This window comes from Dipodomys merriami, unplaced genomic scaffold, assembly GCF_024711535.1.
Source record: "Dipodomys merriami isolate MVZ:Mamm:240054 unplaced genomic scaffold, mDipMer1.0.p SCAF_15, whole genome shotgun sequence".
In the NCBI taxonomy this organism is placed as follows: domain Eukaryota; kingdom Metazoa; phylum Chordata; class Mammalia; order Rodentia; family Heteromyidae; genus Dipodomys; species Dipodomys merriami.
Window position 1 is genome coordinate 22,081,204 of NW_027202826.1, and position 26,509 is coordinate 22,107,712.

At 33.5% G+C, this 26,509-nt stretch overlaps 1 protein-coding gene across 1 annotated transcript in view; it reads right to left on the minus strand.

Annotated features, from left to right (window-relative positions):
* Positions 1-26,509, minus strand: part of Tbck (TBC1 domain containing kinase) — a 124,997-nt gene that overhangs the window by 89,946 nt on the left and 8,542 nt on the right. The window contains exons 5-8 of the mRNA XM_070022402.1: positions 9,699-9,813; positions 8,568-8,641; positions 4,453-4,594; positions 467-527 (exon numbers count right to left, since the gene is read on the minus strand). Coding sequence (XP_069878503.1) covers positions 467-527; positions 4,453-4,594; positions 8,568-8,641; positions 9,699-9,813 — 392 coding nt within the window. The remainder of the gene's footprint in view (positions 1-466; positions 528-4,452; positions 4,595-8,567; positions 8,642-9,698; positions 9,814-26,509) is intronic.

The window sequence follows — 26,509 nt, forward strand, 5'->3', positions numbered from 1 at the left end:
AAAGTGGTTTTCTTTTATTACCATACATTTAATCTACTCTAAAGTAAATCACACAAACTTTATTACAATAAATTTCAAATATATGAGCAAATTATAAAGTAAAGCAAGTTTTCTTAGTTGTTCATTCATACATAATAAATGAAATAGGCAGCTCAGAAGTTAATATATAATCTGAAGTTAAATTGCTACAGAGAAGTAACAGTTTCATAACCTCATAGTTTGATTATATGAGTTAGTTCACTTAGCATAATGATAGAGCTAAGTTTGATTATATGAGTTAGTTTACTCAGCAAAATTGTAGAGCTAAGGTTTAAATTTCTTAATAAATTAAAAAAAAAACACTACTGAAAAGGCAGGTCTTAAGCTGCCTTGTTAATGCTTATATCTGTTCATTAGAAAACTGACTAGGTGGCATTTCACAAGAACACATCTTCACCCACAAGATAATTAGTTGTATGTCACTTACCCAAAGTTAGCACAAATTTTAGTCTTTCAGAAATATCCAAACTCTGAAATAATTTTCTTCCCTAAAAGTAGGAAAGAAATTCTTGTTAATATATTACAACTATTTTGTTAAGGGAATGTTATGGCTTGAAATCAAGGCCTAATGCATTCTAGGAGAGCACTTAAATCACACGTTTAAGCCCTTTTTGCTTCAGGTTACTAGGTTCTCACATTTTTGCTTAGGCAAGCCTCAGAATTATAAAGGTGAAGAAACATGCTCAGCTTTGCTGAGATGTGATCTCACTAACTTTTTGCTTGGGCTGTCTTTGAATAGAATCTTCTTGATTTCTACCCTCTGAGCATCTTGAACTATAGGCACAAGCACCTGCCTCTGGCCTTTTAAGGTTTTGAGATCAATAAAGACCTCAGTTTTACAAATCAGCTTAATATTTTAGCTAAGAGTATAGTCTTGAGTTGAACACTGGTAGCCTGTGTCTACAATCCTAGCAAGTCAGGAAGCTGAGAGCTGGAGAATCATGGTTCAAAGTGAGTCTGGACAGGTAAGTCTGGAGACTTTATCTCCAATTAACCAGAAAAAGAAGCTGGATTAGAGCATGGCTCAAGTAGCAGAAAGCCAGATAAGAGAAAAAAGGTCTATTAAGAAATTAAGAGCTTACGGCTCTGAGGTCAAGCCCCACACACAGAGTACAGCAGCTTTGAGTACAATTCTTTTTTTTGGGGGGGGGGAGGTCTGGTCGTGGGGCCTGAACTCTGGGCCTGGGCGCTGTCCCTCAGCTCTTCAGCTCAAGCTAGCGCTCTACCACTTGAGCCACAGTGCCACTTCTGGCTTTTTTCTTTTTGCTTATGTGGTGCTGAGGACTTGAACCCAGGGCCTCAGGCATGCAAGGCAAGTGCTCTACCACTGAGCCACCTTCCCAGCCCCGAGTACAGCAGCTTTGTAGGTAAATGGATATGTATCTGCTCATACACTTACTATTATATTATGTAACTGGATTAACTTCTCTTTACCTCTTTTTTTTTTGGGGGGGGGGGAGGTCTGGTCGTGGGGCCTGAACTCTGGGCCTGGGCGCTGTCTGCTACTATGTAGCAGAAATAATCTTTCTAAGACTATCACAGAAACTGGTTGCAATAACAGATGTAAAATATTGTCAAACTTCCTGTCTTTTGATAAGGGCTTAATGACTATTGTTAATTATTTCATTATACATCTTAAAGATGTACTGTACAGCTTCTGAGTATTTTTGCTGTTTTGTATGTTTTAATTTTTTTTTATCGTACTGAAGCCTTTCTTCTTCTGTACACACTGATACTTCCCTGTCTGTGCTACATCTTCTCTACTTTGAAAATTTTTGATTTTCAATTTCAATCTCTTTTTGCCTAATTCTGACAGAATTAACCATCTTTACTTTCAGATTGCCTTTTTTTTCTTCAAACGTTATGCTCTTTAATAACTAGTTTTTTTTTTACAACTGTAACAGGTGCTTTTCAGTAATTATTCTTATTTCATAAATTCTGTAATTGTTAGACAAATTGTTCTTTGCTTTAAAAGAATGTATTTACTTTAAAAATTCATTTATGATATCAATTCAATTCCTCTATTATTTGTTCTTTAATGTAAAGGTCATCTTTATTGTTTTGTATTTCTTAGAAATTTTGTCAATGAGATATAGATTTCCTACCTGTATTTCAGACTATGGAGATTTCTGGTGGCAGAGGGGCAGTACTTTCTGGTAATATTCCAAGCAAACAGGTTTTGTATACCTTCTTAGCTAATTACTTAGAATTTCTAGTATACCAAAAGTTCCCTTAGTTGTTTACTGATGTGTTAGCCAATTATATCTTAAAATCTTCCATTAAAATCTAAAAGCCTGATGAGTCATAAGAAAGTTTCAGCTTATGTTAGTTTGCCCCCTTTAAGCTGCTTGTGAAAATCTCTCATTTAAAGTGCCATAAAGCTCTTATAGAGTAAAAACTCTGGAGTATTTGTACAATTGAATTAATCATATATTGTATCGTTAGAAGTTTCCACAGTGACAGTAAAAAGAATATACCTCACATTTACACTTAAATACTTTACATTCATATCCTAACAAAATCTCATTTCTGTTGTGAGTTTATAGAATAATATTTCTGTCATTTCCATACCAATAAAAACCTAAATGATCTGGGGAAAGCATAGCAATGAATGAGAAAATCAGAGATTTTCTTATAGGAAATGTAGTGACAATATGTTCACTCCACGTTATGAATAATTTAATAGTATTCTTAAAAGCTAGAATTTATAAATGATGATGGACTCGAACCTGTAAAACCATGAACAAAAACAAATCTTTTCTCTTTATAAGCTGACTACTTCAGGAATTTGTGAAGTAACAAAAAGCTAACATATTACCCATATCATCACACAAAGGTACTTTGCAACACCAAAACCCAGTTCTCTCTGACTCCATAAGCTTATTTCTTGGCTATTTTTTTTTTAATACATCTGCAGTTGAATTAGTTCTTAAAACACAAAATGAAAAAAAAAACATTAAACTAATTCTTAGATTGTGAAAACAATGCTAGTTAATGCGTTGGGAGGCAGAAGCAATAGATAACCGCGCTGATCAGCTTTCAGTTACTGTGACAAAATACCTGAAAAAAGAAACTTAAAAGGAAAAAAGATTTATTGTGGCTCATGGTTTCAGAGGTTTTACTGCATGGTTGGCTGACTCAATTTCTTTGAGCCTGTGGGTAAGTAGAACATCATAGTAGTAGGAATATGTAATAGAAGAGATTGTTCACCTGATCTTAGCCAGGAAGCAAAAAGGAGAAAAAATATGGGGACAATGGCCTACTTCATTCAATGAGGGCTCAACTTCTAAGAGTCCATTCAGTTGTGAACTTATTATTTAATCAATCCATTGATAAGGCTAATGCCTGAATGATCCAATCAACTCTTAAACAGCTCTACCAGCTGGGGTATCCGGTTGGTGGTACTAAGCTCCTCCATGAAAACCAATCTTTATGCGCTTTTGGAGCCTTGGAGCCATTTTATATCCAAGTTATAACAGCAGACAATCAAAATTTCTCCCTCAGAGAAATTAAAGTGACAACTTTGATAAATTCTACAGTAAAAGGAAGAGCAGAAAAGAGAGAAGTTATTTAATACTGGCAGGCATACAGAGGTTGGATTGATAGACCATTAAGTTATTCTACAACAGACTATTAGCTGTTCAACATTTATATACCCAACTGGAGATCATATTTCCTGCCCCACCTTGTGTCCCTATGTGGTCAAATGAGTAAATTTTCAGTGGTAAAATGTATATAGAATTCATATTTGCAATTTTTAGGTCATCTTTTAAATATGTAGTTACACATTCTTTCCCTTTTGGGAGGAAAAAATAAAAAGGGAGCAAGTGTGGAAACAGATAAATGAGGGAGCCATCCTGACTGCCTGAGGTTTCTACATATCATAAGGCAGAGCCTATTGTGCTGGAAAACAACTATGTTCTTCAAATCACTGTTTTTAATTCCTTTGATTTTTAATGGTAGCTTTAGATTTAATACTAGAGGATGTCTGGGTAAGGCTTCATGGAAAGTCAGCACAGAAACTGAGTTTGTAGAAAATTTAACAGAATAGGAGGAAATAAAACTAGAGGGCAGAAAGACTAGAACATTTAAGAGGGTAAACAGTTTTAGTGTAACTTTTCTAGAATTGTTTATACTTTGTAAAACTATAAATATTTACATTAAGTAATAAATGTAAACATATGTAGAGATCTCCAAACTATTAACAAGTAGTAAAACTTGTAAAAACACAAGTATTTCTAGCAATGTATGAGAATTAACAAACAAGATTTTTAAAAATTTAAGCCTTTTCTTGCCATTTCTAGTGAATCTGCACAGAACCCTTTAATTACTAAATAACTTTCTATCCTAGAAGATTATTCCTAAAAGCACACACGTTTTATTGCACTAATATTTTCTTAATATAATACATACCATACAAAGCTCAAATAAAATGATCCCAAGTGACCACACGTCTGCTTTTGGTCCAGAAGGCAATGGTTTTTCACTTGGCATGTGATCACTACCTTTGAAAATCCCTTGTGCAATTACTTCAGGTGCCAAGTATGATGGATACCTGTAATGATATATTAAAATAATCAATATTATGAATTATATCTGGAAAAAGAAGCAGCAATGTATTTTTAATATTAGTGTAATGAGACCTATGTATAAGTCTTATGCTATTAAAATTAAATAGCAATAATTATGGGAATGAAAAGTAAATAGATAGGAGTATGAAATCACTTCTAAAGCCAGTATTTTCTGTCTTCAGCACTGGCTCCTTTCCTTGCTTGTTATTTTGATTTTATCCTATTGCCTTTCTGTTAGTCCTCCAAGATTACAGGTGTTATTTTCTTCCTCATAGCCTACCTTCTCTTAATACTGAATTATTTTTACCCCTTATCTTTAAATCAGTATTTGTTATTTTGAGCATCAAGAATGTCAAAGGTATAAAAATAAATGAATTATGAAGTAGGACTCTACTATTTCTGTATCCCAATTACTCATAATGAATTTATCTACCTATCACCTATACCCCACATGGTAGAACACTAAATGCACGGTTCTAGTTCCACCCTACCCGCCCCCTTTTTCTCACATCAAGTGCTTGGCAAGGGTATGTTATGCTATAACTGAGGTCTGGGTTCCTATAACACAAAACTTAGTGAATATGTGAGAAAAATGGAACATATAACAGAACTCCACATTGTACTTTCATTACTGATTTCTGGTAAATCTAACTCAAAATAATAGCATAGGTAATGAAAACCAAAGTAAATCTATCAGAAGCACATTGGCAATGTTTCCTCCAAAAATTCCATTTTAATCAAAGACAGAAGTGAACAAAAACCAACTAAGCCTCAGAACTGCTCTTTAATGGAGGGCATTTTCTAACAACCTTCTCCTCTTCAGCATTTTAGCAGTAAAAGACAATGACCAGATCCTTGCAACCAGCATGACTGTTGAGGTAAGTACAAGTGGCTTTCATCATGTGCCAATTTAACAAGGTATTAAGCTACTGGCCAACTGACACAACGCCCAGTTTCTACTCTTTACAATATTTCAAAACAGATGGTAACATTTTACTTTACAGTTCCCTTAATATTTGTCTTTTGACTCTAAGCTTCTTCTGATGTAAATATTTTCTTTCATGCCTTAGCTGTTGGATCATTTTTTTTTTAGCTAATGTCTCACATTTTGCCCTTTAACATTTTCTGCTAAGGTCCTTTGCATTTAAGACTTCAAAGCAAGGTAGAATAAATACTAACAAAAGACTAATTCTGCCAGGCACCAGTGGCTCATGTTTATAATCCTAGCTACTCAGAAGGTGGAGATCTGAGGACTGAGGTTCAGAGCTAGCTCAGGCAGAAAAATCCATAAGACTTCTTATCTCCAAATAACTGAAAAACCTGGAACTGGAAGTGTGGCTGGACACATAGAAAAAAATCCTAATTCCACTAATTCTATCTATACATTTTGAATTCATATATATATTTCTTCAAAATACTTGACAGGCTTTTAAAAATGGCCACCTCCTTTCTTTTTATCATCACTAAATCCTAAAAACCTTTACATAAGTAAAATATGTTCAAAAAGTAATTGTTATATTTTTTTGTGTTATATAAAGTGATTTAGACAAAAAGCAGAGGCAGCAGTAATCACATTAACGGCATCTCTGTGAAAGTCATAATGAAAGGTGCAATATCACCAGGTGCTAGTGCTCATAACTGTAATCCTAGCTACTCAGGAGGTTGGAATCTGGAAGATCACAGTTCTAAGTTAGCCTGGGCAGAGAAGTTTGAAAGACTCCATCCATCTTTACATTAACCAGAAAAAGCCAGGCTGGAGGAGTGGCTTAAGTGATAGTGATAAATGATTATGCAAGCCAAGCAATTGAGATCCTGAAATCAGGGCCAATAAATCAAACTACTTAAACCTTCATAAGTGCATAAGAAAGCAATTACCACATGATAACAAAGCTAGATCTTGACTAATAACATTCCATTAAAAAGAATTTTTAAATAAGAAATTATTAACTATCTGTATTAAATATAGTTTTTATACAGATGAAAGGAACTGCCTAAGCTGGTCCCCTGTACTCCTATCTATTCCTGGTTCAAAACCAGTCCTAGCAGGAAAGTCTTTTGAGATTCTGAATCTATTTTTATTGATTAACCAGCATAATGCTGTGTCTCATGTGGTAGAGCACCAGCCTGGAAGAAAAAAAAATAAGTGAGGCCCTGAGTTACAGCCCCTATATTGACAAAAGAAAAAAAAATGCACAAAAACATCTATTGCTTGTACTTTTAATATATAATACTTGGCCATCAGCAGAGAAAATCTTCCCACTAAGTAATGAACTTTTTTTGTTTTTGGAATGAACTTCTTGAGCACAAGAATCTAACCTTCCTGTCTATACAATAGGCTGAAAAGAAAATGTTCAATAAATGTTTTGCATCAAATAACATCTAAGATTATCTATGAGTTAATGAAAAATTTAGATAAGAAATTTATATTAAAGTATAAAACTCAAAGAGTAATTTAAGTGAGGCTTTTTACAAAAAATTTACAGAAAATTTTGATTGTAATTAAATTACAACATGTAAGTTTTAACATATAATTAAAATTTTAAGCAACACTTTGCTACAAAAACACATTTCATGACTATCACAATTCAGTAATGGTGTGACAGAAATAATTTTGGAGCAAATCACACACAAACATTAAAAAAAATCCACTTTAATTAAAAATATGTGACTAAGATTAGGATAGATAATAATCTTGCATCAATTTTAGTTTCATTTCTATGATTATTCTGAAATTATATGAGGATTCTTCAGTATAGGAAATATAAACTAAAGTACTTAAAGAAAAAGACATTATGTTTGCTAATTTTTCTCAAATGATTCCAACAAATTATTACATATACATAAATACATTCATGTAAATACAGTGAAATGTTAACACTGGAAAAATCTGAAGGATATGAAGAGAAATGGTGTATTATTTTTATAACTTCCATATATCTAAAACAATATGAATATAAAAACTCTAGAAAAAGAATTCTATTTTTAAAATATTTCAAACGACCTAGCTGGGCACCAGTGGCTCATGCCTTTAGTTCTGGTTACTCTGGAGGCTGACATAGGAATACTGTGGTTCAAAGCCAGCCCAGGCAGGAAAATCCTTTAGGCTCTATTTCCAAGTAACTACCAAAAAATCCAGCAGTGGAGTGATTCACAAGTGGTAGAACGTTAGCCTTAAGCAAAAAATGCTTAGAGACAGTGCCCAGACCCTGAGTTCAAGAACCACATAAAAAATGTTAACACCAAATGATCAGAAACACCTACTAGAGTAATGCATGAAACATCCATCCATTACTTTCTAGGAGAAGAACATACATCTACAATATTCGTATCAGAAGTGACTAAATAAACCTTTATACAGTTAAACATACACTTCCAGACATAGAATTTATGCCATTACCTCTAATAACCCACAATGTAGCAACTTATATCATGCTTTTGTTTTGTGTCAGTACTGGGATTTGAATTCAGGGCCTTGCTCTATCACTCAGCTTTCTTGATCAAGGCTACCAACTTAAGTGATGTCTCTAGTTCATTTTGCTGGTTAATTGAATTGGGAGTCTCATGAATTTTTCTACCAAGGCTGTCTTCGAAACTCTATTTTTCAGGCCTCAGCCTCTAGAGTAGCTAGAATGTAGGCATGAACCAGCCATGCCCATGGCCAATTTACATCTTAATATAAAATTAGGTTTTAGAGACTATGGAGATAGACATTAAACATTAAAACTATATCTGATACACATACTATAATTAATTTAAAATCTGGTAATCTTTAAGCTTATTTAATTCTGAATGAAATACAATTAATTAAAAAGTATAAAGTACGTAAGATCAATAATATGTTATCCTTCTAATTGAATAAAATACAAATGAAAGATCTATGGGACACTGGAGTAATCTCATTAACAACTTCAAAAATCAAAACTGAGGAATTCAAAACTGAGGAAAATATATTCTTACCCTATTGGGAAATCAACATCATCACCATGAGCTGTCATGTGATAAAGTCCAAATTTAGCCAATTTAATATGTCCCTACAATAAAAATGGAAAAAATTACCATTATTTTAAAACAACTGGAAAAGGTATTATTTACATGTTTTTATAAGACAACTATTATAAAATTATATCATTTTATCAAAATACCAGTACTCAAGATTTTATAAAATATAATTTCATTCAAAACTATCTGCCAATATTTAGTCAACTTTACACTCATTATAAGTCTGTATTCAGATCCATATATAATTCAAAATACCAGAGCACATTTTTCACTTAAATTTCTGTTGTTTATATATTTAGGTGTTTTGAAAAAGGAAACAAAAAGACAATAATACTTTCATTTCTCTTGAATTCTTGGTGACAATGACAATGATTTTTACAGAGAAATTTTATTCAGTAGAGTTGCAATTTATGAATAAGGTTAAAATTTAACTGTTATAGTGGAATTCTTAATCTGATAATTCCAGTTCAAAAATCATTAAGGTTTTTATAATTCTACTATGATCTAATACTCTTTAATAATTATTAACAGAATAATTAACACTTGTATACCTGGTTTTAGCCGTACTTATCTATTTTAGTAGTTAATGTACAGATTACAATATTTTTTTTTCTGTAAATTATCTATTTTTTTTTTTTTTTGCCACTTGGGGCTTGAACTCAGGGTCTGGGAACTGTCCCTGAGCTTCTTTTGCTCAAGGCTAGCACTCTACCACTTGAGCTATAGCGCCACTTCTGTTTTTTTTTGTTTTGTTTATGTGGTACTGAGGAATCGAACCTGGGGCTTCAAGCACTGTACCACTAAGCCACATTCCCAGCCCAATTATCTTACTCTTATTGTCTCACTTTAAAAAAAAAAAGAAAGAGAAAAATAAAACATGAAGCTAGAAAATGAATGTGGGGAGGAAAATAATCCATACGAAAGATACATCAAAATAGTTTAAAGCTATGTTGTCAGCTATTGAACATTTTACGAATATTCATATGAACATTCATTTTCTATGGTCCATCTGAGGAACAGAGAGGGGCTGATTTCAGGCATTCTACATTTCCAGCAACAGAGCAGCACCTATTATTATTTGAAAATTACCTTTTGGTCCAACAGGATATTATGAGGAGACAGTGCCCGGTGTACTAAACCATGTTTGTTCATATACTGCAATCCCTGCAGTACCTCAAATGCTATGCATAAAACTTTTGAACAGCTACAAAGAGAACAAAAAATGAAAGATCAATTACAAAACAGAACAGAGTCCTCAAACATTGAAAGAGAAATGTTTTATTGTTCTTCTTTCATAAAATATAGGATCTATACATTTTTCTAAAGTATTCACTTGGACATCTCTTGGATTTTCTGATTATAAGAATTGATCAAAGAATTCTAATTTTCTAAACAATACTCTAAAAGAGCTTAGTATTTGTTCTTCTCAGAAAAACACTGAATTTGGATGGCATGTATGGAGAACCTCTGATAAGTAGGCTTTACAAATTATCAGGAAAGTTGCAGATATATAGAAGAATCAAGTCAATGAAAATCATCTGTTCTGCTAAAAACAAAATGCCAAACTTTAGAAAAACCGGTACCATTTGAACTGCAATACTCTCCAGCTAACTGGTGATGGAGTCTAATTGCTAATGGAGTTTCACACTTTTTTTTGCCCAGGCTGGTTTTGAACTGCAATCCTCAGATCTCAACTTCTGAGCAGCTAGGATAAAAGGTGTGAACCACCAGTACATTGTGATTTCCCATGTCTCTTTATCCTTCTCCTTTCTGATTCATCCACCACATAGATGCCCAATTTCTTCCTCCCTTTCTACCTTCTGCTATGTTAAGAATTTCTACTTTATTTGTTTTATCTACAGGCAGCCACTAAAAGTGAAATATAAAAGCACCATAAGGCAATAGTAAGAGATCAAACAGAATCATAAAAAATCCACAAAATCTTAATGTAGGTAAATCAACAAACTGTATGTAAATGGTAAACTAATCAGTAAGGACTATGACCTGTGGTAAGAATTAAGACTCAAAAATTATATTAAGTGAAGTAAGCCAGGCCCAGAGAAACATAGGTCCTATTGTTTCCCTTATTTGCTGTAACTAGTATATGTCTGGCACAAGCTGAAAAGGTCAAAAGCTATGTACATATGACCAGAGAAGATGATGCTAAGCAAAATGACTTCAAGATAAGGACACAAGTGGGTTTTTTTTCTTTCTTGCTATTGTTTCTAACGTATTGATAAGGTACCATGTGATTTTTTTGTTGCTTTGTATGTTGGTCTAATTTGGGGAGTGGAAGGGAAAAAACAAAATGTTTAAATAGGGATACAGGTTGACCCATTGTAACAATGAGATGTAGAAGACACTGTTGAAAAACGAACTTTACAATTAGGTGGTGGCGGAGGAGGGTGGGTGGGGGGAGTGTAGTTGAGGTGAGAGGGAAGGGATGGTAAGGGAAAAACAAAGGAGGCAACAATGCTTGATAAGAAATGTACTCATTACCTTGCTCATACCCCTCTGTACAGTATTTTCACAATAAAAAACTTATTAAAAAAAGACTCAAGTATGCTCAGTGTATGGAAAATTCATACTAAAGATAAAGGTTATAGGAAGAGGATGATGTAACCCATTAGTGATTAACCATGGGCTTCACCACGCCTATGTGTGTGTGTGTGTGTGTTTAACCATGGGCTTCACCAAGCCTATGTGTGTGTGTAATTGTGTGAGAATTCTGTGTGTGTGTGTGTGTGTGTGTGTGTGTGTGTGTGTGTGAGAGAGAGAGAGAGAGAGAGAGAGAGAGAGAGAGAGAGAGAGAGAGAGAGAGAGAGAGAGAGAGAAGGAAGGGAGAGAGGGAGGGAGGGAGGGAGACAGAGAAAACCTGTACCAAGACTTGAATTCACTGTACTCTTGCTTGACTTTCTACTTATAGTGGGCTCTCTACCACTTGAAATGCAACTACATTCCAGTTGTTTTTCTAATTGGTGATGAAGTCTAATTGCTGATGGAGTTTCACACTTTTTTTGCCCAGGCTAGTTTTGAACTGTGATCTTCATATCTCAACTTCTGAGCAGCTAGGATTATAGGTATGAGCCACCAGTACTCAGCTTCTATTCTTTATTTGATGATGGTTATGTAATATTGTTTGTCAAGCTAACATCAATACATTTAAAAGGCGACTTTTAAGGTATGTAAGTGATACTTCTCAGCAAGTTATTGAGTTGAATAAGTCTTCTTAAAAAACAAAAAGAAAAGCTGAAGTCTCTTCTCTCATCCAAACTAACTTTCCAGATGTAATTATACTTAACAGTTTGTTTCCCATTCTTCTGGTAGCTAGACTTTTATTTAATGTAACTCTTTTCTATGTTAATATATTTTTTACAATTTTCTAACTTTTCTTCCCTAACTCCTGATTTTTAATATTTTTACATGATCAATTTCTATGTTACAGGGAATAAAAAGAATTTATACTCCCTTCTTGAAGATGAAACAAAAAATGAGTAGATAGGTAAAAGATATACACAGTGATTGCCTGAAAAATAAAGTAGGAAAGATATGGTCACGAAAGGGCACACTGAGGTGGAGACAAACTATAGAACTCTGAAAGACAAAGACATGTTGCTCTTTGGGGAACATATGGTAAGGTAGAGGAGCCAGCATGCCCAGTTTGAACTGAAAGATAATCAGCAACTTTGAGAAAACACACTGCCCCTTCAGCAGAATGAGCAACAGAGTACAATGTCAGAACATGAGCTCAAAAAGTTAGCAAGCAGTTAAGACTGTAAAACCCTATAGGCTGTTGTAAGGCTGTTAGGATGTGATAGGCAATTGTCAGATTATTAATACCTATTGTAGAATTCAACAAGAAAAAAAACCCCTGGGCTTTATACATTCTAGGTACATTCTAGGTCTCAGCCATCAGGATTTAAGCTATATTTTTATAATTATAACTATTCATCAAAGTTATCATTAGCTACCATAATTTTTACACTGTACAAACTCCTGTTATCAACCCATTCATCAGTCACGTTTTGGTATTTACCATGATATCTGTAAAAGAGATTATGAAGGTTACTATTTATAAAGATGTGATTCAAGTTAATTTTAATCTATTCCTCTTTAGCAAACAGTTCTTCCAATGTTAAGTCAGTTGTATCTGTCAGACTTAGGGAAGTAGGCAATGTGTGAATTTGGGATGAGTTTTCATAAACATCTACAAACAGCTTTTATAAATACGCAACATGTAAATCTTCAGACTGTATAAATGGTAAAATTCTAAACATTAAATTTCATTTATAAACTACCAGCAGTTATAGAGGCAAATATTTTGTAGTAATGCACACATTAGACTGATGAATATACACATCCCTTTTGAAAACAAATCATAACCTTTCTTTGGAATTAACAAATAAAACACAAGCCTAGTTTTATAAGCTCATTTGGGTCCACAAGCTAAATTGAAATTATTTGATTTTTGGCCTCGGTCTCTCTGATATACACACCAATTGAGACACCCACAGAAAAATGGATGCCTTATTCAGCTAAGACACTAGAGGTCCTCAGCTGCCTTTCTCCTAGAACTAAAACCAAACATTTAAAGTGAATACTTTTTCATTAAGCTGATTTTAAACTCCTGAAAACAGATGATGACATAGCCATGGTAATTTTACTACTCAGTTGTAAAGTATTAAGAACTAGACTTGCATGTCCAAAAGCATAGTCACATTCTTAATGAGCTGAAATAATGTCATACAGAAATGTCTTTGTTCACAATGGCAATTTGTAGTGCTCCATTTGTATTTTAAACATCTAGATTTTCAATGGCAGTCTCTTTTACCTTGCAGTCCCCACAACAAAGGATCTGTTCTTTATTCTCATTGAGACCTTAAGGCCCTCGTTCTCCAATGCTCCCTGAATTCCTTCAATTAGCTCTGCTTTTACATCCAGTTATTCTAGAATGTTAGTCTTTTCCCTCCCCCCCAATATCTTAATATGGTATCCCTATTTTCTTGATAGAATTATATCTTGAAAATACATAATTTCAGGGCTTATTAATTTTACGTTTGTATTTCCATATAGATTGTCTTTTCCATTGTACTATGAAGAAAGTACTGAATCCAAGTATAATCCTCTATGTTTATCAGTGTCTGTAAGACAGGTGTTCAACAAATATGTATCAAATAATAGATAATATATCAATTATAAAGTATCTCATAATGGTACAAAGGGATGCATATAACTACATTAAATTCTTCACCTAAAGTGACTTCTTTCATAAATAAGTCAAAAGAAATATCACATAATAGCAATGAATTATTTTATTTACATTTTCATCAGAGAATATATAATCCTTACAACCCAAGACAAAAGTTCATACAAAGGCTATCTATAAAAAGTACTTATTTGCTAAAAACACAGCTCTCATAATCATGTATTTACAACAAGAAACAAGAATAATTCCAAGTAGTAGGTAATAGGATGTTAACGTTTGGCTAAAATTGCAAGTTAGAATAAGTTGTTCAAAGAGACTCCTTCTGGCCTCAAACCACCAGTACCTTCAATATTTTCAAGAAAAACTGGTATTGGGATTGCACACAGAGGCCAGTAAAAGAGTCAGAGGTCAGTGCTGCTGAGTTAGATTTGTACAGGTGATAACTAAAACCACATATACTATTTCTTCAGATTCACGATCCATGGTACTTCTATGAGATGCTCCACAAGCCTAAACACCCAAATAGTCAGAAAACAGAGGAAATATCTCTCAATTGTATGAGGAGTTCAAGATGTTTGTTCATTTTATAAAACCTACATTCCCACAAAAATTTTCCTTTCGACTTAAAACTTTACTTTCTTGCATCAGCCTGACATAAAATGGTAAGGGAAAGGAAACACTGTTTAAAAACAGTTTGCCACTGTGTGATTTTAAAACTGGAAAGGAACAATACAAATGACAATATTAATTTTGTAAGTGTATAACTGTGTTTACTTTCAAGATACTAATACCTCAAGACATTGGTTTATAATTTCAGATTGTAAGAAAGGGGTGTTTTCAGAAATAAGTTGATTTTTTTAAAGAAAGAACATCAGTTTGTACAATGGAAAAAGAAAATAACATTTTATTGGTAGGCACAGATGTTTTAAGCTGACAGGACACTCATCTATGTTAATTTTAAGAAATTTTCTACAGATTCAGATGGTAGCTGCACTGATTAACATCCAAAGATTTTGTAGTATTAAAAAAAATCTAAATTTATTTGATGTCTGTTGTACTCTTCATATTGAACTAGACATGTGTATGGATAAGAATTACCATGTGCAAAAGAAGGGTAGATGGGTGAGAAAAAAATCCTTGAGCTATCTCAGGTTAGAAAAGTGGGTTTTTCTGATGGAGGCATAGAATTCCATTGTGTATATATACCACATTTTCTTTATGCATGTGTTTCTAACGCATTTATAAGATTATCGCTTTGTTGCTTTGTATGTCCCTCCCCCACAGTATAACCCCTGCTTTCACTATATTTGATGTCAGTATAACTTGTGGAGGAGATGGGGAAAAACCAGTTGTTTAAGGATACAGGTGGACCTGTTGCAACAATGAGAAGTACAAGTTGTCATATCCAAAACGAGCTTTACAACGTCGGTGCGGGGAAGGGGGGGAAGGAGAAGGATTGGGATTGGGGGGGAGGGGGGAGGCTGGGAAGGGATGTGAAGGGTAAACAAAGGAGGAGGCTGCAATGCTTGGTAAGAAATGTACTCATTATCCTGCCCATGTAATTGTAACTCCTCTGTACAGTATGTTCACAAATAAAATAAAATTAAATTAAAAAATCTAAATTATGAGACTGGGTATATTTTACAACTCGGTTTGTTCTAAAATAATCCAAGTTGATCACTGTGTGTAAAATGCTAATCATTCTCAATAGAATGCAATAAAGAAATTAACTTCTTAACTTGATTTCTAGATAACTTTTCTTTGGGACAGAAAATGAATGTGATAAGATCAGAACACACATGGAAAGCATATATAGTGGTTTGAGGTTCAAAAATAAAACCCTCGGAGGCTCTGTTATTGATTAGTATACTTGGAATGATCCAACTTCACCCTGTCTCACTTTGAAAATTTATGAAGTGAGAAATGTAACACCAAAACAGGAGCTAACGGAAGATCAGTGAGCTATTGACCATGCACAGAATCTTGATCATCTTTAGAGCAAAGCAAAAACAAAAAGTCCATGTCTGAGAAAAATAAATGTCTTTAGAAAACTGTAAAATACCATTTTATTACCTAATACATATCCATTCTATCCTTCCATAAATAAAGACCATAAACTAGACTCTTCAACTATTTCTCTAACATAATAATTCTCTGTAAGAGCATCATCATTTGATAAGCAAGTTTAGAAGATCCCAAGGGATTTCTGCCTCATCGATATTTTCTTTTTCCAATTAACTTTATTTTATTATCCTGGCATAGACAATCCAAAATCACTATTAGTAACTAAAACTGGGAATGCCAAGACACTGGACAATAAGTCCAATTTCTCATATCTAACATTTGGAATGTTGCAATGCTATAAATTTTCTCTCAGATACAATCTATGATGGTATTTGTTAAGTCAAATCTGTACCTAGATAGACCATTCTAAAGGTGTATTGTTATTAAAATTACAACCATGTGTTGCTTAGCAAGAGAAACATGTCCTAAGAACTGTCATTAGTTGAGTGTGTCATTTTGCCAACATCATAGATGTAGATGATATTACTACTAAAATGGTGCTATCACTAGCCAATACAAGATGATGGGACCATGCTTATATATGCAATCACTGACTAAACATGACTAAATCTATTTACATGTTGCTATGTGATGAAAAGAGGAAGAAGTTATTATGACTATCTTGAATTTGAAATCAATTCACATTAAAAACTTAAACTCTGCAACACTTAAAAAGTTTAGGTACTATGTCATATCCCACAACAATGAAGAGAAGGCCCGCACTGTATACAATATTTATTAGTATCTGTAAGAGACTGCAATGCATAAAAAACATGTCAAACTGAAATGTTGGCTTAAATAGGTATCAGTCTGTCAAGCAAATTACAGCAAATATGACTGGTGAAATAATTTAGTGTTCATTATATTTATCAGAAGTGGGGATGATACAATGACTATAATTTGATCAAAGAATCAAATTTACTTAGGTTTATCAGTTTAATTAGTTCTAAACAGTTTATTTAGTTTTACTGTCTTGGGAAGCTTCCTATGATATAGAAGACAGAACAAAATCTATACGTAATAAGCAGAGTTTTGCACCCAAAGCTGAAGTATAACACTTGTGAATTTTGCTTATTTACATAATAGTTCCTTTTGCTAAGCCAGATCACCTTGAATGAGTTAGTTCTATTTCTCTTGTAAACTAAACTCTCAGGGCTCATTACTATGATGCAAGGAAGACCATCCCCAGCCCAATAATTTTCATAAAAGAAATGAGAAAAAGCTTTTACTCATTTAAACCAAACAATAATCCCCAAAATACTGATTAAAATTTGAAGGGCATTAAGTTATCAATTTTTGGTTCTCCATCCAAATGTAAAAGCTTCCAAAATCACTGCTTCTTTCACTTATAACCAGAACCATAAATACTCCATACAGCAGAAATATAACGGAATATAAACAAACTAAATGAATCTATGTAGAAAGAAAATAAATTATTTATATACTTCTGTAGTTCTAGGCTTTAAACTTAAGAGCATGTGCTTGCAAGGCAGACGGTCTATCACTGAGCCATGCTTCTAAGCTCCCCTCCCCTTCTATTGCGCTCAGTATTTTTCAAACAGAGCTTTGCTTCCTGCCTAGGTATGTACCCAGGCTGAAATCCCCTTATTTTTCATTTCCAACCATAGCTGGAATGGCAGACATATGTCACCACATCTAGCTTCTGTTATGATAGAATCTCAAGGACTTTTCTGTTAAGGCTGGCCTGGCAGATCCTACTAAACTCAACCTTCCAAGTAGTAAAGGACCTCCAGGTATCATATTATCCCTGCTGGAATTTCTACTTACCTGGAATTTCTACTTACTTTCAGTCACAGGTTATAATAATAGCAATGATAAAATAACTATCCCTGCTAAGAAAGACACCTTTAGTAGGCCTATATATAATCTTTTGTAGTAGGCAGATTTTTTAAGTTACTAGGAAGAATGGATGAAAATACAAACCTAGGCTTTCCAAATGTCACAATAATAAGGAAATGTAAAAAGGATACAACTTAATGTACAACATAAAATCTAAAACAATACTTCCAGAAGACAACATATATAATATGGGAGAAACTTCATAATTCGCCAGTAGGCAAAGATTTCTCAAATAAAACATAAAAAGCAATATCCATAGAATAAAAAAAATGGTGACAATATGAACCACCAAAAATAAATTTAAGAAAACTGATAGGCAAGTCAGATGGCAGCAAATGCTTATAAAAATAAAAAAAAAATCAAATGAAGAATAGGTATGGAGAACATACCTATGAATAAACACAAGATAAAACCTTTACAAAGGACTAAAAAATGAAAATATGAATACTTAGCATCTTCAAAACATCATGGAAATGAAAATTAAATCTATAATGAAAAATCACTTTATACCCAGTAATTGGCTAAAATTAAAAGCATGAAAGCACCAACTATGGGCAAGGAACCAGGACTCTCATATGCTTATTGGAATCCTAAAGGTAAAATCTGGAAAAGGATCTATTATTAATTATATATTAATTATAATATTAACCATATTAACTTTGTAAATCTATCAGCTCTATTTTAGTATTATTTTATAGTATATTATTAATCAGATAAAGTATATTAACCTTATAACCCATCAATTATGCTGCTATCACTTACCAGTAAAAATGAAAATAAATTGTGAACAGAAAATGTCGTAAGTAGATTTCATAGAAGCTTTAGTCATCAGAGGCTAAAATCTGTAAACAGCTAGGACTTCAAAATAAAATTGCTAAATGAACTGTAGTACGCTCATAAAATGGAACAAATATGACCAATTAAAAAAATGAGCTGTGATACATGAAACATTTACATGCTTCTCAGAAACTTGCTAACTGAAAGAGTATTGAACACAATTGTGTAAACTGCTTTAATAAAAGCAAGTGGATCTACAGTGAAAAATCAGAACAGTAGTTGCTCTGGGAGCAAGAGATGGGGAGAGACAATAGTACACTTAAAATGTTTTTTTATATTTCATTGAATATAAATGTATCCAAATTAAAAAATACCCACTGTATTCTAGTTAGTAATAGATGTCCTGAAATACATAGGAACAAAGAGTACCCATACCTGCAACTTACTTTAAAATGCATCAAAATAATATGGCATAATGAGCAGAGAGTATGTCTGTGGGGAAATGAAAGTAGGAAATGCCAATTTTAGCAGTTCAGTCCAATGGGTAATTCCTTTACTTTGCTGCTTGAATTTTTTTTTAAAACAATGGTAGTTAAGAAAAAAAGAAATTAAGATGAATATAAAGACATTTTTAAATCACCAAAATCCATGAAAATTTGTCAGTACTGACTTGCACTTTAAAAAACTTGAAGTTTTTTTTTTTTTTTTAAAGCAGTCTGGACAAAAGTGTTTTCAGATGGAAATATGATTCAAAACAAAGGAATGAAGAACTCATAAAATGATAAAACAGTTAAATGCAAAATAATTACTTTCTCTTTTCTTAATTATTTATAGCAAAAAACTCACTACTGTATGGTGACTTATATAAAAGGATAAACACACCATGTAAGCATAACGAAAGATGAGAAGAATGTAAATAGAACACTGGTTTGAAGTTCCTTATACATGACTTAGCATAACAGCAATAGAAGAATGTAACAAATTAACACTTCATAGAGCAATATCAACTACAATACAAAAGAATAGCCACATACTAATGAAAACAAATAACAAAGAATAAACCAAAACACCCCAAGACTGTTGCTTGTTTGATTCCAATATTTAATTGTAGTCTTTTTCAAGCATGATCATTATTAGCCAGTGGTTTCATTTCTTTTCTTTTCTTTTTTTTATTGGGTCCAGTCCTGGGGCCTGAACTCTGGGCCTGGGCGCTGTCCCTCAGCTCTTCAGCTCAAGGCTAGTGCTCTACCACTTGAGCCACAGCGCCACTTCTGGCTTTTTTCTTTTTGCTTATGTGGTGCTGAGGAATTGAACCCAGGGCCTCAGGCATGCAGGCTCTACCATTGAGCCACCTTCCCAGCCCTAGCCAGTGGTTTCTTATCTTCAACAATTTCCATAGGAAATTATACTGACCAATTATTACATATATTTTTATAGCTATAGATACCACTACAAGATAAAATTCAAGGTGTTTCTTTAAAGACTGCAATTCCAAACTTCAGGTTACTGAAGAACTGATTTAAAAAATGAGTAATGAAAAAATACAAAAAACAGGGGAAAACAAAGAGTAATGAAAAAATGCTGTAACTGTTGACAGCACCTACAGAATTTTTAAAAATGAAGTTCTAATAGGCGAATTATCATTCGATTAAAAATTAGTCTAAGATATGTAATTCCTCATCTTACTGAAAATAAAATCTGAATATTTCATCTTTTCTTTCCCACATGCTAAAATAAACAAATGATTATTAGACATTACAAGTCCAGTATTTTTTTTTCCACCATTACTCGATCCACTTAAATCATACATAGCCTAGAAGAAATATAATTTTCTCTCATCTATAATGTCTTTTTATCAGATAGTTACAAACTGGCTGCCCACTGACTAAATTTGACTCATTATATTATTTGGATCATGGTGTTTGAAAACTTCTTAATTATTAAAATGTGTAGAAATTTGGTCATTTTTGCACATAATTTCAGATTCTAAATTGTCCTGAAGATTTCAAAGATATGGAAACACCCAGCTACATTCTTACATGATAACAGCAGGAGTTACATTGACTGAGCCTTTTCAATGTGGAACACATGTTCCATTTCATTCCAGTTACAGCTCAGTATGTTCCACTTACCTAAAATTTTTGTTTGAACTAATGAATGTGTGTGTGTGTGTGTGTGTGTGTGTAAAACCTTTCTAAGGTACATTCTCAATCCTCTTCTTCCTCACACTAGTCCCCATTCATATCTAAACATACACCAATAAAAAAAATCCATTGAGATATTTGGCTAGAAAGAAATATCCTTAAAGGAAACTAACACAAGTCATAATTTTATACCAACATACCTGTTTTTTGTCCACTGCTTTAGAGTATCAACACAGATGTAGTTCCTTTTCCACAATAAAGATTTTGTTGGCAGTGGTTGTAGTCATGGGGCTTGAATTCAGGGTCTAGATGCTGTCCCTGAGCTATTTTGCCTAAGGCTAGCACTCAACCACTTTGAGCTACAGTGCCCCTTCCAATTTTTGAGTAGTTTATTGGAGATAAGAGTCTCACAGAGACTTTTCTGCCTGGGCTGGCTTTGAACCATGATCCTCAGATTTCAGTCTACTGAGTAGCTAGGATTACAGACGTGAGCCACTGGTGCCCAGACCAACAAAATAAAGATTTTATTTTAACAAACACACATTTTACACTACTCCTGATTTTTGTTCTGGAAAATAGCACACAAGAAATCTAAACTTAAAATTTATTACATTTTCATGTTTCTTATCACTAGAAGTGACTAAGAAAAAAAGAACTTTCCCCAAAATAAAAGTTAAACATGCTTCAGTTGTTGAATTAAAACTGTTATCACTTCACCTATTTAGATATTTAAGTATTATTAATCATATGAAACTCAGATTTAAGAGAAGAAAAAAATAGGTTTTCCTATTTACTCATAGAAAGAATGTGGCCTAGGGCAGAGCACTTACCTAGCAATCCCAAGCTCCCCCAGTTTTATCCTCAGCAAGGCAAAAAAGTAAACTAGAAGAAAACTCTTTAGAATTCTAAAGAATTCCTCTCAAGATTCTTCTTACCATATTATTCAATCAATAACTACTCTAGGCATCCTGTGGAGAGGCTGCTGAAGGCTGAATTCAGGTTGTTAACTAGCTGCTTAAAGTAAGGAGAGAACCCTGAATTATTCAGATGGGCCTAATATAAGCACATGATTCCTTAAGTATAGAAAAGCAAAGCAGGTGAGAGAAAGGCCAGAGACACAAAACATAAGAGTTTGACCTTCTGCTCAGCTATGGGATGAAAAAATGTGGTCAGGAAACAAGGAATGCTGGTACCTCTATAAAGAGTTCTACAACCACATAGATTTATACCAACTACCTCACTATGTCTGAAAATAGTTTGGCATCGAGAGTCAATTTCACAGAGAGTGTAGCTCTGATTTCAGCCTTGTTACACCTAAACAGAGAAGCCTGGACTTCTGCCATACAGATTTTTTTTTTTTTTGCAATAGGCTTTGGTTATTGGCATACTTAATTTTCAGACACAATAAAACACATGTATGTTTGAGACTATTTTTGCATAATAGAACTCAAAATAAATGTATACTAGTTTATACAACAAATTTTGTAGCACTATGTTACAGTGGCAAAATAAAATTATAAGGCTGAAAAAAATATTCAAATTATATATTCATCCAAACCATAAACAAGACTGAGAACCACGTGTTTATAAAGTCAAACGATTTAATGAGTTGCTGTAAAACTCACTTTAACACTTTAAAAAGGGAAGTTACCAGTCCTCCAACCTTTCATATTCCCAAGTGTGTTTTCCTGATTAGTGCATGGTGAGCTCACAGAAATTGTGTTTCTGGAATGTTCTAACTGCTGCTTTGAGTGTTTTCCCATGAGGCACTGAGCCATAGTATGACAGATGATCTATTTTTGTGTAAAATGATATGCTTTCTTCCATGGGCCTGCAGCTCAGCTTTAGTGACTTTGTGCCTTGTGTTCAATACTAATAAAACCAATGAACACTGAGGCACAGCTCAGCTTCCCTAGCAGACAACACTTTGTACATGGAGGCACAACAGGGAACTTGTGCCTAGTTTGCTCTAGTCTTTGCTCCAGAAACCTTTATTCTTTACTGATTTTACTGTGTGAGTCCTATGAGTTCTTTACTAAAGCTTGAAGTGGCATTAGCAAACTTTAGCATACCCTAACAACTACTACCTGAGCCCCAATGATTGACTAAAACATCTGAGAACAAGTATTACTCTTGATTTTAAGTGTAAAAAATTCTTCCTAAACTATGACAGGTGCAATTCTAAGATGCCTGACAAGATTCCTGCCCCAAATATACGAATCTTGCATGACCTTAAGTACATAAATATGATTGATTGATACAGTTAATGTTAAGGAAGAATGGGGATTGAAAAGTTCAAGAAACAGAATGATGCCAACAACTTGAACAAGCTTAGCAATGAATATCACCAAAAGGAATGGAATAATCAGCAATTTGCTTCTATGAATGTCATCTTAAGTTTAGGAACTATTTCCAGAAAAATTAAATACAAATAACATTATTGTACATAATTAAAAGGAGTTGGGGAAGATTTAAGTTTAATAAAACAAAAAAAAAGTAGCGCTGTGGTTCAAGCGGTAGAGCACTCATCTTGAGCTGAAGAGCTGAGGGATAGCACTCAGGCCCAGAGTTCAAGCCCCACAACTGACAAAAAAAAATATTAATTTACTCAATAATTAATTTACCAATATATTTACTGTGTATAAAAATTGTATGCTAATGGCTGTGTATCAGAAAGATTAACTTAGGGAAGATAAAATATCCTTTCTTTAACTGTATAAATAAAGATGAATAATTGCAAGTTAGGAAGATTGCTTATTGCTAGAATACAATAAAATATATAAATTAGGATGAGGAATATAAAGCTTTTGATGAAGAGAAAAGGCACAAAGGGAGTCAGAGGAAAGTATATATATATAAGTATTATTTGAAGTGTTGGATATTATGTTGAAGGTTGAAGATACACTTGGACAAAAGGACGGATTGCGGTCTTCATAGTAAATTTAACTCTGGCATTCAATCCCTTGATTATAATTGGTAACAATAAAAACTACATGCGTGATTTAGACATCATTTGAAAATAATTGAGAGTTAGACTGAAGTCAGACTCTATGCTTACAAAATTCATTTCCTTTAAAAAAAGCTATCAAATAGTTTTAAGAATAGATTGAACTTTAGGAATATTAAGAGGGCAGAGAAAGTAGGAGTGGCTAGAATTTGGAAAAAATGTCATAGAAGTCCAATTTGGACAATGTTGACATGTGGTAGTCAAGCCTGTTTCTTAATGAAGGCTGAAGCCAAATAATATATAGAAGAGCAAATATAATGATAAGTCTCACCAAGGTAAAATTAACAATATTTAACAAAACTATAGAACACAAGAAAGTTAGAAAGCGAGAGACTGCACAAGATTGCGAGTGTGAGTGAAGAATAGCTTTGGTATTATTTTCCTTTTTAAAATAAACCAAGCAAATAAGAAGAAAAATATAGACTGATCTGGGACATAATCTAATTTGTAGGACTATATTGTAATAAATGTCAAATGTATTTTTTTCCCGTCCGTCCATCCATAAATGTATTTTTGAAGCAGAGTCCCTGAAGGGGAAAAAAATGTGCAAGAGTCTGAACTACTATTATCAACTTTTACAAAAAATGTACTATCAGAAATTATGTGTGGCTCATTAACAATCTGAATCACATTCCAGAATGAATCCAAACTCTTGTGAGTTGGCAATATTTTAATTAGGTTACATAAAACTTACTAATCTAAGTAAGTCAAACTATGTTTTCTAAACTAGTAAACAGCTTCAGAGTCTGCTTCCTATCTGTCTCCATATATAATTTCTGCAATGTTTATGGTATCTGCTACACATTCAAAGCCATAACTTTTAACTTATTTTTTTTTGGGGGGGGGCGGGGTCCAGTCGTGGTCCCTCAGCTCTTCAGCTCAAGGCTAGCGCTCTACCACTTGAGCCACAGCGCCACTTCTGGCTTTTTTCTTTTTGCTTATATGGTGCTGAGGAATCAAACCCAGGGCCTCAGGCATGCAAGGCAAGCGCTCTACCACTGAGCCACATACCCAGCCCCAAAACCATAACTTTTAAAAACATGTCACAAACTACATCTCATTAAAGAAACATGCCTTTCTTTCTTACCCTTTCTTCACTTGTAAATTTAAGGATGATATAGAAACTATTGCAAGGGCCAAAACTGCTGAATATCTTTTTAGGAACTAAATTTGTCACTACTCTTACAGATTAACCAACAGTACCTGGTCTGAATTGTAATACTAACACAAAGCACACATAATACCTAGACTTAAAAGGCAAATTATTCTGTTCTCCCCACCCCCCAGTCACATAAATACCTCTAGAGTAGCAATTTACATTTAATTCTATGCGTCTGATCCCAAATAATAGTTTTTATCATTATTAACTGAATCTAAAGAGAAAAAGTTGGCAAAAGTGAACTATAAAATGGGTAATATAAAAAAGAGAGCATCTGTCACCCTGAAATTAATTCCTTATACTCAAGCCTGAATAGACTCTTAGGAAAATACTGAGTACTTCTTTTTTTAAAGTAGACTAGTAAATTTGTGCAAATAATACTGCTGGTATTAAAAAAAACGAACTCCAGGATACAGCATAAATTATTATTTTCTGCATGGATAACATACAATCTCAACAGGATTCTATACATATTAAAAGTTTTAACGTGTTTTATTTCCTAATGCAATCTGAAATTTCAAGACAGTCTTAACATATAATCTATTAGTACTGCCAATTACTGCCATTCATACATAGTACAATAGCACTTAATATTGAATAGGTCAGATAAAATTTAGTCATAAGTCTTCTAAGTTCCTAGTTTCATTCCCCTAATCTGTCCCATCTATATAAACTGACCAAATATGCATTAAATGATATAGTTATAAGCAGAAAATCAACTCCAAAAACTAGTAGACATCTGGCAGCTTACAGTTCTGCAACTTATAGAAGACAAAGACAAGTAAAAATAAAAAAACTTCAAACTGAAATCACATCTATATAGAAGAGTTCCTGTTTATTTCACATCTGCTCTTTTTTGTTGTTGTTGATTGTGGGGCTTAAACTCTGGGCCTGGGTACTGTCCATGAACTCTCTAGTTCAAGGCAAGCACTCTAACCACTCTACCACTTGAGCCACAGTGCCACTTTTGGGTTTCTGGTGCTTAACTGGAGATGAGTCTCAAAAACTTTCCTGCCTGGGGTGGCTCTGAACTGTGATCCTAAGATCTCAGTCTCCTCAGTAGCTAGGATTGCAGGCATAAAGTACCCTACTTACATCTGCCTTTCTTACAGATACAGGGTACTTTTGGCAGTAAAGAACTAAACTGTAAGCCTTAACTGCTTCTTTTCTATACAGAGGTTATAAAATGAATTAACATTTCAGCATATCAACTCTGGACATGAAGCTTTCCCTGTTACTGGAAATTAACATTATCCAAATATGTGGAAAAGTCAAACAGTTCTCACCAAAACTAATTTAGATGGATGAATCAGATAGCAACTTAAAACTGAACCTAAAAGCTAGTACATACTAAATGATATATTCCAAAATGTACACAGAAAATATTGTATTTGAGACTATTACCAGAATAGTTTAAAAATATCACATCTCAGTTGAAGACATTATAAAAAACTATGTAAGTCAGTACTTCCTGTTATTAAAATAAGACTAGCATAAATGTAAATAGCATGGAAGACCAATATGAATTTTATATTTAATCTTATTCACAGTTATGGTATTACATTCCTAGATCAAGTAAAATCTCTTTTTTTTTCCTTCTCAGCAGTTCCATTTTATTAAGACTGTGAATTTAAAAATAATTTTGTATTGTTATTATAAAGAGGGGTCACAGTTACACGAATA